General features: G+C 38.0%; 1 protein-coding gene across 4 annotated transcripts in view; it reads left to right on the forward strand.

Annotated features, from left to right (window-relative positions):
* LOC124111740 (phosphatidylinositol phosphatase PTPRQ-like) overlaps positions 1-12024 on the forward strand; it is a 247471-nt gene that overhangs the window by 39107 nt on the left and 196340 nt on the right. Inside the window, exons 32-38 of one of the 4 annotated variants that reach the window (XM_048384536.1) lie at positions 58-192; positions 4858-4994; positions 5241-5363; positions 5679-5742; positions 6071-6261; positions 8465-8645; positions 8878-9051. The exons of the other annotated variants lie outside the window; for them this stretch is intronic. Coding sequence (XP_048240493.1) covers positions 58-192; positions 4858-4994; positions 5241-5363; positions 5679-5742; positions 6071-6261; positions 8465-8645; positions 8878-9051 — 1005 coding nt within the window. The remainder of the gene's footprint in view (positions 1-57; positions 193-4857; positions 4995-5240; positions 5364-5678; positions 5743-6070; positions 6262-8464; positions 8646-8877; positions 9052-12024) is intronic. 4 annotated transcript variants of the gene reach the window in all.

Genomic DNA, 12024 nt, shown 5'->3' on the forward strand with positions numbered 1-12024 from the left:
GCGGGTAGGATTGATGAACATTTCTCTACATTATGTTCGTACTTTATCACACTTCAGGTTTCCATAATACATCCGTCTTGGTTGAGGGTCTCCGGAGTTACTGGAACTACAACTTCAGCATCACAGCAGCTACTCCAGATGGCAACTCAAGTGTCGTGTCTCTGAACAGAACTGTCAGGACAGAGGAGTCAGGTTTGTTTTGTTTGTTTTAAACATATTTTATTGACATATATGGTCAACGGGATTGGGCAAAGGTTATACAACCTAGGGGGCCCTTACCTTAATGCATATGTAAGGACATTGATTATACATATGTATACACATGTACATACATACATACATACATACATACATACACACACATACATACATACATACATACATACACACACATACATACATACATACATACATACATACATACATACATACATACACACACATACATACACAAACACACACACACACACACACACACACACACACACACACACACACACACACACACACATACACACACACACACACAGACACACACACATACATACATACATGCGAGTAAATGGGGATGGTAAATATCCTGTATTAGGAATAAACATTGTTCTTAGTATTTAGCGAGCCTTGGCTCGAACCCTAGTCTATGAGACGGCACGTCAGACGTTGTTGACAGTCTGTCCTGTCATAACGTTACGAGTGAGTGAGTGAGTGATTATGTTTTTACGCCGCTTTTAGCAATATTCCAGCAATATCACGGCGGGGGACACCAGAAATAGGCTTCACGCATTGTACCCATGTCGGGAATCGAACCCGGGTCTTCGGCGTGACGAGCGAACGCTTTAACCTCTAGGCTACCCGACCGCCCCAATAACGTTACGAAGAGCAGTCAGATGTACAAACAGCGACAAAACGAAAAAAGAAAACAATTCAACTCCAACTCTTTTATTTTTTGGAAAAGGTTCCAAGCCGCAGATGTCTACAATCACAGATATATCTACTGATCCCGCTTGGCTAGGACTATTGCCCTCGCAAAATTGTTTGCAATTTATATCTCCAAAGTTGCCCAAACTTGTAAAACGCCTCAGCTACGTCACAGTCAGACACTGATTTTCAGTATATTAGACTGTTCTTTTGATAATGATATCAATTATCCATGTAGATTCTCCAGGTTCATTCTGACTCGATCGCCGAATGACAAGGGCGACGCTATGTTTGTTTGTAAACCGTGAAAGTAGTCCCTACTTGACCTTTGATATTTGCAACTCTATCCACATATGACCCGAACGGATATCCTTTTTATCCGTTGGCTTTATCCTGCAGAGAAACCTACCCATTATATGATAACATAACACAGAGAAATATATTTACTTGTATATACACATTGATACAAAAATACATGAGCACAAATACACATGCAAGTTTACATATAAGATTACACAATCACACATACACTTATATACATGTACACATATGCACACATACACACACTACATACATATATATACATATACCCATGTAGACACATACATACATATCTATACACATACACGTATACACACACATACACACACATATTCACACGCACACTTACATACATACACTTACATACGCCACACATTATACTAGAATATATACATATGTTCACACTTACATATAACACATACACATATTAACACACGTACACTAACGTATACATACCCGTATACATTATGCTTACAGTCAGGGTCAGAGGCAGACCATGTATTCATGTACATGCATGCATCATAATAACCAGGCACACATAATCCCTGTAATTAAAATCGCATCATTTACTATGATGCGACAACCCCTCTGTGTGACGAATTCGAACTGAGCACACCTCCAATGAAGTAGTGTCAGGTGAAGTTTGTAATCAACCACTTAGCGTCGAGGGTTCTAAATTATCGGTATACGAGTGAGCAAAACATTGCGACCTGCATTTCCAACTTGTCTTTATCGAAATTAAATTGCCATCTTCCGAAAAAAAATGAAAATAGCCTTTTTGTTGTGAATACACTAAGTTGTTTCTAAACGTCACGACATCAACTTCCATAATGGGGGTTCCATCGAAAGAATATTTGTGTGTTGTGTGGATTTTCTTTTGTTAAAATTTAAATCGAAATATCCGAATTGAGGTAAAATAATGACGCCGAGTCGCTTTAAAAACTGACATCTGGTTTGCTCAAATACCCTGTCTCACACGTCTATGAATGATCTTAACGCAGTAACGTCTGTAAATGGGGAGAATGATAAAGAGTTCGTGAACATAAATTAGAAATCAATGAACATGAGATCAGACTTATTGACTGATTGATATTGTTTGGGTTTTAACATCACCTTCATCAGTATCTAGATATTCCTACACACCTGTGGGTGAGAAACCAATTTGAGATAACTGGTATCAAACATATGTGTGAGATCGAATTCCAGGCCCGTGAATGGCTACTCCATGGTGATGACCTAAGGTCTGATTGTGACGGACCTTCCTGATTGTAAGTTATTGAAAAGTTTCTCGTGCTTCAGTCAAATGTTCATCTTCGTCTGTGTTGAACGTTATGGGATTTAAAGTGGAAACCCCCTGGAAGCCACATCCACATAAATGTCCCTCCTCTTCAACCCTCACTTCGATGTGGAATACAACACTAAACTAACTTCACAGTTTTGAATTCCCGCTTCTGTGATATCATCCACTGTCGTTTTAGGCAAAGTAAAATTACTGAAAGTGACCTCTGAAAATAAGGTATATTGTAAATCTCGCTAAATCACCATTTACGGCGTTATTAACTATGTGTTTAGAAATCTAAATATCGGATATTTAATTACTTGAAGAATTGAATTTCAAACATAGCTTATTAGTGATCAAGGGTATCTGTTTTTCATTAAATAATTAATGATAATTCTGAAACGTTGCCGATTTTTGGAAAACACGCAGACACACGAAGAGTAGTTTCCGCCATATATGGATAGTGTTTACAAAGTCACATTCCACTTATGCTGGTAATGAGACGCCTATCAGTTCACGTATATTTCAAACTCATCTGCGATACATACATCCCTGAATTTCTCATACATTTCAAAGTAAAAAAACAAATGGTCTTTGCCACCAATGCTAATTATCAAGCGAAATCAAGCGAAATAAATTAGGTGTGGAAACGAAAACTGTACTTTTTGAAATATAAACAAAGCAAAATTCAAATTTTACACTGTAGCATTTTCTCCTATTTTGAAAGATCCATTTGTCTAATTGTTGCATACAGTGGCTCACGTTTAAGAATATTCATGGGAAGAGTATCGTAGTACACATTATGGAATTACAAATATAAACATTACAATGATCAGATAAATTTAACAGAAATCGTGGCGGTAGCCTAGTGGCAAAAGCGTTCGCTCGTCACGCCGAAGACCCGGGTTCGATTCCCGACATGGGTACATTGTGTGAAGCCCATTACTGGCGTCCCCTGCCGTGATATTGCTGTAATATTGCTAAAAACGGCGTAAAAACCATACTCACTACTCACTCACTAACAGAAATCGTAAAGGTTTCCGTTTTCTGTAACGCAATGACTGATGCAAAATCACGCACAGCTAATTCTCTTGGTTGCACTGGAAAACATAAATCAAATAGCAGTTCTTAAATTGTCTGATTGTTTCTAATTACTTACATGACACATTTATGAATATACGATTCTCAATCAACGAAAATGATCTCTATAAGTCCCGCTACTGTACAGTGAACACGCTATTTTGTAAAAGTCGGTCACCGGTAGTGATATCATGCGGATATTGTACATATTTGGTAAAATTATTTAGGTGAAAAAGATTAACTCTGGTGTGCAGGAAACAGATTACTGCACTCGCGCCTGTTAGATACCATTTATCTTACAACTCGTTGTTTCAATGCGAATAAATCTCGCTTTCGCTCGTTAAAACTCGTTGTGAGATCAATGACATCTGACAGACACTCGTGTAGTAATTTCTCAATATCGCAGCTCGTCGTCGGCTACACGTGAATGACCACAGTGAGGCGGTGGTGTAAAATGCGAAGCATTCACCAATTCAAATGATCTTGAAGTCAATAGATTCACCTGACAACTTGACCTCGGGGAGAAGGACAAATATAATAATCACAACAATCAATGTTATTTGTTTTAAAATATTTTACTTAATTCAGACCCGTTGCAGTTTTGTTACGTATTTAGTGAGAAATCATTGGTCTTTAAGTGAATCTGATTTTGCAATACACAAAGCAGGTGCATATATGCTGTCGCACATCAGTTCCTGCCGTATTCCTATGAAAGTACTATCGAGCCCCAGACTCGCCCTCATTATATTCTAATTCCTGCTAAACGTTAACCGTACAGGTGCTCGTGGGTTTTACCAAACTGTGACATGTACAATGTACCATTGCGGTCTTTCCTCCCTCACCAAGTAGAAATGCTGTCCAAAGTGACAACTCAGTCTTGCAGATCCGCATATCCACAGCTTTTTAGCATAAATACTATTTTGAATCGCTTCATGATTAATACTTATATAGTTTACTAATTTTAATAATTATGTTAACATTTTGCATAACTCGATGCACTTTCAATGAAACTGAAATAATTACAATCTGAATATAATTACGTCACTTACTGAGGTAACAAATATTTTGAGGGCAATCAAGACACCCGTTTTCGACAGCATCCTTTAACGCACCCGTCTATTTTGATTGTTTTGTTATCACTTTTTGATAGTGATTCATAAACACGTGCTCATGATATAGTCGGAACCATACAATCGTCTATGCTTTCAGCTGAGATTATATTTGTACTGTTATAAATAAAGAGCGTGTTTCATTTATAGCTCCTGGAAAGGTAGAGAATCTTCGCATCGCTCAGATTAAAGACAACTTCACGAGTTTGGAAGTCATCTTCTCCTGTCCCAACGAAACAGAAAGACACGGCGACATTAAATATTACATACTGTCGTATGATGCTCAGGTACGTCTTATTGATGGTAAAAATATCATTACACTTTAAATCGTAATGTGCAGAGGAACATATTATATTACTATAATCAGAAAGGCGTAGGTATGACGTTCACGTTTACTTTTATCCCAAACCTGCCTTTGTCCACGTAACTAACTAACTAATTTGTATGCAACTTGAGAAAGATTTATGAATGAAATGGATATTCAGTATTTATTATTATGTGGACTGTGCGAATATGTTTTTGCATTTTGACAGGGAGATTATAACCACAGCATGATAGAAAATAATCAAGGATTGAACATTTCTGCTGAACCTGAGCCGAACTGTAACTACTCACGGGTTGTACCCGTGACGCCTGAAGTAAACTACATGTTCTCGGTGAGTTAGGGCGAACTGTGTCTTCCATTTACCGCTAAATACTTGTATCTCTCATGACTCCATGACTGAACTACATTCAGTGACACTGTATAGTGGGAAACCATGTGACCAAACTGTTGAACTTACGTACTTGACAATTGCCGTATCACTTGTACATACGTTGGTTAAGCCTGGCGTAAGATGTGTTCAACTAGCATCATATGATACTCAGAAAAACGTGTATCAGAAAAAGCTAGTTAAATCGGTTCTGTATGCTCGGTTCATATACATGTATGTTTCTAGTAAACTGAACACTACATCCTCTTTCAATTACAGGTTGTAGCTTATGATTCGTATGCTGGGAATGAAACAACTGAATATCACTTCGCAAAAGATGGGCGTACGTTTGTTTCCGACATTTCAATCGCATATAAATCTTGTAACTTGTATCGTACATGTCACTTTCATTTACGTGTGAATTGTTACCATTCAAAACACTGTCATTCGGTTGTACCAATACAAAAGAAGTGTCGCTACGATATAAATGTTTATTCCATTAAAGACCATTCCTTTCATCTTTCAATGTAAACGTATATGTTGAGTTCTATATAGTATGTACTAGTATTTATAAATAACTTTAAAGACCCCTTTCTGTCATCGTGTATGTCGAGTTCTATTTATATATAACAAGTAAATCGTCTCACTGTCGTATATGCATTGTTCAACAGAGCCAGGGAGTGTATCAGATTTCACGAGCACGTCCACCACCAACCGCTCCATCAGTCTGTCGTGGAAGCCTCCCAGATTTTCCAATGGCTTCATCCTGGGATATGTCCTGCATGTCCACACAGAAGACGGGGTGTGTCTGCAGGCTGTGCACATTGTCTGTACTGACTGCCAGTCTCATGGAACCTTCAGAGTGAGTCCAGAAGAACAATTGTAGCCATGACTGGGTACTTGAATTTACAGTCCTCTGTTCGTAGTTATCGAGGCATATGCTCAGCCAAAACATATCCGAGTGTCCGGACCTTTAATTAGTGTCTTGTCAATAGGTCTAAGCGTGAACAAGGATGACATTTTTTGACATTGACTCTACATTCTACTGCATTCATGCCACACTATATTATAATCCATAGATAAGAACTAAATTAAACAAGTATGTACATTTACTATAATATTTTGTAAAATTGGAAAACAAAGTGGAAAACATGATGATGTAATACCATAGGTAGTATGTTTAGTAAATTATGTTGAATCTATAAAATTGAAACCAAGTTAGACAGAAGTGAACCCTAATTTGCGAGTGCCGAGAAGGCTCTTCACGCCGGTCTAGTCAAAGTTTATTACGATTCATTTGGAAAGAAATGAGATTTAACTGTCTCCTCTACACTTATAATAAACTCTTCCTGGTACTTCCGTTTCGTTGCTTTGCATTTCACAAAGACATGTCTCTGCATACACGAATTCTACTAGACTCCATCTAAAAGAATGTGCACGTTTACTGAAATGCTTAGCAGTGCCTGTGTCGCCATGTTCCGTAGCACACTTGGCGATCTTAGAACGTGTTTCTGGAGAATAATGGCTGCTTCACTTTCGCTTTATCCCACGGCGACTGGTCATTTGATCAGGTGATTTTAGGCTTTAATGATGGAATGATGGTGTTGTTGAAAGTCTCCATTCTGGCAACTTTCTCATGGGTTGAGGTCGTAGTTGGACCTGTCAGACCACAGGCGCTTGGTGACCGTTTCCATATGGTCAAAGAATACGTGATGTACTTTATCATGCTTAAAGCAATATTATCCTGTTTTAATTAAACATCGGACGCAGTGTGTCTCGCATTAGTGATACATTTTTGTTTTAGTACTTGTGCTCGTATTATTTTCGTGGCGCATTCATAATTTACAGTATTTATATGTACAGAAAGTGTAAATCCGCCAATGCGCCAACTCAACTTATTGTCCGAGTTCAAGCTAACATTAAAATGTTACACGTTTCTCTCAAATCGAAAGTTGAAAGATTTGTTGAATTGAATGTTAGATAATACTGGTATAGATATATCCCTTTTGGATACAAAATACAAATGTAAATATTAAAATAGATGTATACGCAAAGCCAGATTTGTGTGAGGAAAGACATTACATTTATACGAGGAACCGTACAAGGTATTGAGCCAAAATTTTGTGGAGAGAACACATCTCATCTCAGTTATCAGTACAATGGAAAAGTCCAAGGTGAAGGTCAGCTACCATCAATAACGTGTATGTTCCCCTTTGGAATCGATAGCGGCCTGAGATCTCCTGCCTATGGAAGAGACGAGGATGCGAATCACATCCTTAGGAATGGTAGCCCAATCGGTTTGCAACGCAAAAGCCAACTGCTGCAACGTCTGGGGTTGTGGTTGACGTCGGCGTAGCCGTCTATCCAATTCATCCCACAGGTGCTCTATCGGGTTCAGATCCGGGGCGCAGGTGGCCCAGTCGGATGTTGCGATCTTGGGCGGGGGTGGTAACTCTTGGTCGTCCCGACCTTGGCCGGTCACGTATTGATCCATGCTGTTGAAACCGATTCTATAGCCTTGTGATCGTACTGGGCTCTACAATGAAAACCCTGACTTCAGCTGATCGGCATTCCCCTGCCCGCAAGTGGCCGATGCCGTTGTTTCTCTGCACTTCTCTTAATCTTAGCCTGTTGTTGAACTGTCACTGTTCGATTGACGCTGATGCCAGGCAATCAAAATCCCTGCACTTTAATACCGTCCATAATGCTGCTGCAGGTGCAATACGTGCAGCTCAATGGTCCTTTGGTTAATGCACTGGGTGCGTTTGTTTCCGAATCGTATGTGATTCCCGACTAATGGTTTGAATGTAATTGTTGTGATCATTTAGAACCGGGAAATTTGTCACTGACACGATAACACATTAAACCTCATCATTCTGCATCTTTTGGTCCGCTAATTTTGTTCTTATCGCCAACAATATCAGTCTTGCGTTTCTTTTTTGGAGAGTATTTGTATAACTCCGGTCTATTTGTTCATTGATTAACAGTCCATATATTCACAATTTTCCTGACTAACAAGATTTCTTCCTTCGTTTTTGAATCATACATGTTATTGGCTTGTTCAGGTAGAGGATGAAATTTGTAATATTTCCCGAAATGCCACTATACAAAGACCGGAAACGTCTCCCGCCAACTTTAATGTCACCTCCCTCTTGTCGTTCACTAACTACACCATCACCGTGGCTGCTGTCAATAACTTCAGAATCGGCATTAACACTTCCCTTGCTATACGGACAGACATTGATGGTAAACACCTTAAATATTGTATCAATTCCATTTACATTGTACACATGATTTTCACAACTGGATGTGGGATGAAACCTTATGTGATTTTTGAGTGGTAATAATTTTAAGTTCATTGGGATGAACATTTTATAAATAAAATATGTATGATATCCATTACCATCCTACAAGGGTGATGACTTGACACATTAATGGCGTATGTGGTTGAATTAATGATACTTTTCCATCCAACTAGTCCCAGCGATGCCTGGAAATCTCTCTGTCACTGTGCTGAACGCATCTGCGGTGGAGGTTACCTGGACACCCCCAGTTCACAAGTCTGGACCGACGGATTACACCATCCTCGTACAGCCGGCTACGGGAAGACAATCTTCAACGTTCGAGAACATGAAAAACGTAACTGTAAACGGTATGATATATAAGGTCACAACACACCCAACAAATAGCCACAATATAAATGATATATATTGACTTTTATTATATACTTCAGTGTCAAAAACTCAGTTTTCTGAAGTTGAGAAAAGTGATATTTTCGTTGCAGTGAACACAATTCCTGATATTTCACTGCAGTGAACAGTGAACGCTTTGACGAAACTATTGTCATACAATAGTTGCCTCCTTTTAAATTGTCCCCCTTTATCGTAAGAGTCAAGCCCGTACACAAACTGTTGACGTCCTTTTAAAATTAGTTCCACATTGACAAACCACAATAATGACAGATGGTCATTACAGAGTTAATATCACTTCTTGTCGTTTGTTATTCTCTTGAAAATGTTTCGTTATAAACTGTTAATTTCTCATTTAACTCGTCAATAGAGACTGTTCGTTTCGCAAAGCGCCATTTTTGTTACTTGACCAGCGTGTATTCTTTCGTGTCCAACAGCGGTCTCCTAGTTTTCAAGAATATTTTGGTTTAAGTTGATTTCATATATAATCATATCGAAATGTATGTTGATGAATGTTCTTGACCCTGAATATTTGTTCATACTTTTGTTTATATTTTGTAAGATTTTGCAAAGACTAAACTACTTTTTAAGTTGCAAATACAAGGGATGGTGAACCGTCCCTATGTGTTATGTAGGGATAATTTACGTTTCAAGGTTTTACATTTGTAAGGAAATAATTTAATTTTCCGGTAGATAACTACACCCTAATGACTCCTTTTCCCCAGTCACGAGATAAGAGAAACATGATATTTCACGAGACACATGGAACATCCTCTATATATCAACCATTTATGATCTCAATGAAGAGCAACATGTGTGCGTACTTGTGTATATCTCTCTTTGGCTCTTTCCTTGTATGTGACGCGTTTAACTCCTTGGATGCCACAGGGACATGTTTGTCCCTCCTCTTCAATCCTCACTTTAAAGTTTGATAAAACTTAAAATACATCACGCACGCACATACACTTCTCAGTATTAATTTCTACAGGGAATTTTCTGTTCTGGATATCATCCGCAACATTACCGATCATGAGAACGACCTCTTAAAACGACCATCGCAAATATCACAACTGTTAATCTTTCGATAAAACACCATCCACGGCGTTATTCTCTGTAAATTTTGAAATCCAAATATTGAATATTTATTCAGAAAAAGCAATAACAAAAACAACATATTTGTGATCATAAGAATATGTTATTTTTACCAAACCACTAAAGATCATTCTGAAAAGTCGCCTGTAACCATTGAAACGTTCAGTATGTTAAGAAAATAAATGAACACGATCAGCCATTGGTTAGTGTTTACAAAATCATGTTTCAATCCATTCATCCCTGAATTACGCACTCATTTTGGCATCAAATGACATTGTCTTTGTCACTAATTCAAATGGTCCACATGCAATCAAGCGAAATCAGGTGAGGTGAGGTTGCGACGTGTTATTGCACTCATATAGCGACGTGCTTGGTCGTGTGTGTGTAGCTGCTCGTACTAGTCCGGACTTATGCCGGATTTACAGTGCCAGCCCACTGAGATACCATGCCACAGTTTAACATTGATAGCTAACAAACTCCTCGTGGACCAGTCCTTCTTTCATCCCCTTAATGCCGAGTGCCAGGCAGGGTAACAACAAATACATGTCCCACATTTTAAATATCGAAGATGAACTGAAAATGTGACTGCATGGTACTTTGGAGTGTAAACAGGTTAATGAATAGTCATTTTATTTCATGTTAGAACTAAGACTGAATATAATACTTCAACAAAATGGAAAATATTTTTTACTAAATGTATATATAAACGCATTGTAGAAGGGTTTTAAAAAGTTGGATGTTTATCAAAACATTGATGTCAAACAATTCACCATGCTAGGTGCGAGTTTCGTCACAAACGAATTTCGAATTACTCCTGTGGCTTTAAATGATGTGATCAATAGTGACTACCTTTTTTGAAAGATTGAAATCACAATGTGTTAAACTGCTGACATTATTACTATAATAACTGTTAAAAAGTAAATAAAACAACGTGACATCTTAGGTTTGATATACATTTATCAATATAACAATGTTGACAATAAAACAAGCCATGATGTCAAACAAAATGAATGTCAATTTATCTGCATTTCATTTCATTTGATGATAGGGCGAGTACGTCATAAATTCAATCAGGTGAATGGTAGAATCTAAGGATTAATTTACATGTTAGATGAGGCCACCCATTTCGCTATTAATACCTTTTTAATTTGTATGAGTTTATCATTTCGTATAATTTGTGATAATAGCGAAACGTATACGGTTTCAAAATTGATTTTTGTGTTGGACTAGTTTAAACTGTTGTTCCTCGTGAACAAAACAACGTGAAAAGATATTGTCGACAACTTCTCACAAAGCGGCCTGAGCTGCTATGGACAAGTCCTATGCACAGCGGAGTTATGCCCATTTTCTTTGTGCCAGTGTATTCCTCTCTGTCGTATCTTGACGTAACAGAAGAAATTCTATTTTAGTCATTTATGTCAAGCTACTCTTATTGTATATTGATTTCATATGTTAGCATACAAATCCATTAGATATAATTTCATGTCGTTCAGATATTAGGCAGTATTTTGTTCGTTCACGTTGCCGTAAAGCTGAAATCAGTGCTTGTTATATTATAATGGCACATGCCATAAAACAGGAACATCGTCTTCAAATGATTTTAACGAAGAGTCGCATTTGTAATCTTGTATACAGTTTGTGCGAAGAGTTACCGTGAAAGGAGTATTTGTAGGGAAACATAAACGCATGTTATAATGTTGGGGTTACTTATTATTTTGGGGTGGTGGGATAGCCTTGTGGTTAAAGCATTAGCTCGCCATACCAAGTACAGGGCACGATTTCCTAAATATACGTAGGTTCAAAGTGTCGAGACCATTTCCGCTATGAGCACCAGTAACACTTTT

The sequence above is a fragment of the Haliotis rufescens genome, unplaced genomic scaffold (genome assembly GCF_023055435.1).
Source record: "Haliotis rufescens isolate VD_foot unplaced genomic scaffold, xgHalRufe1.0.p SCAF_5, whole genome shotgun sequence".
Taxonomy (NCBI): Eukaryota; Metazoa; Mollusca; class Gastropoda; order Lepetellida; family Haliotidae; genus Haliotis; species Haliotis rufescens.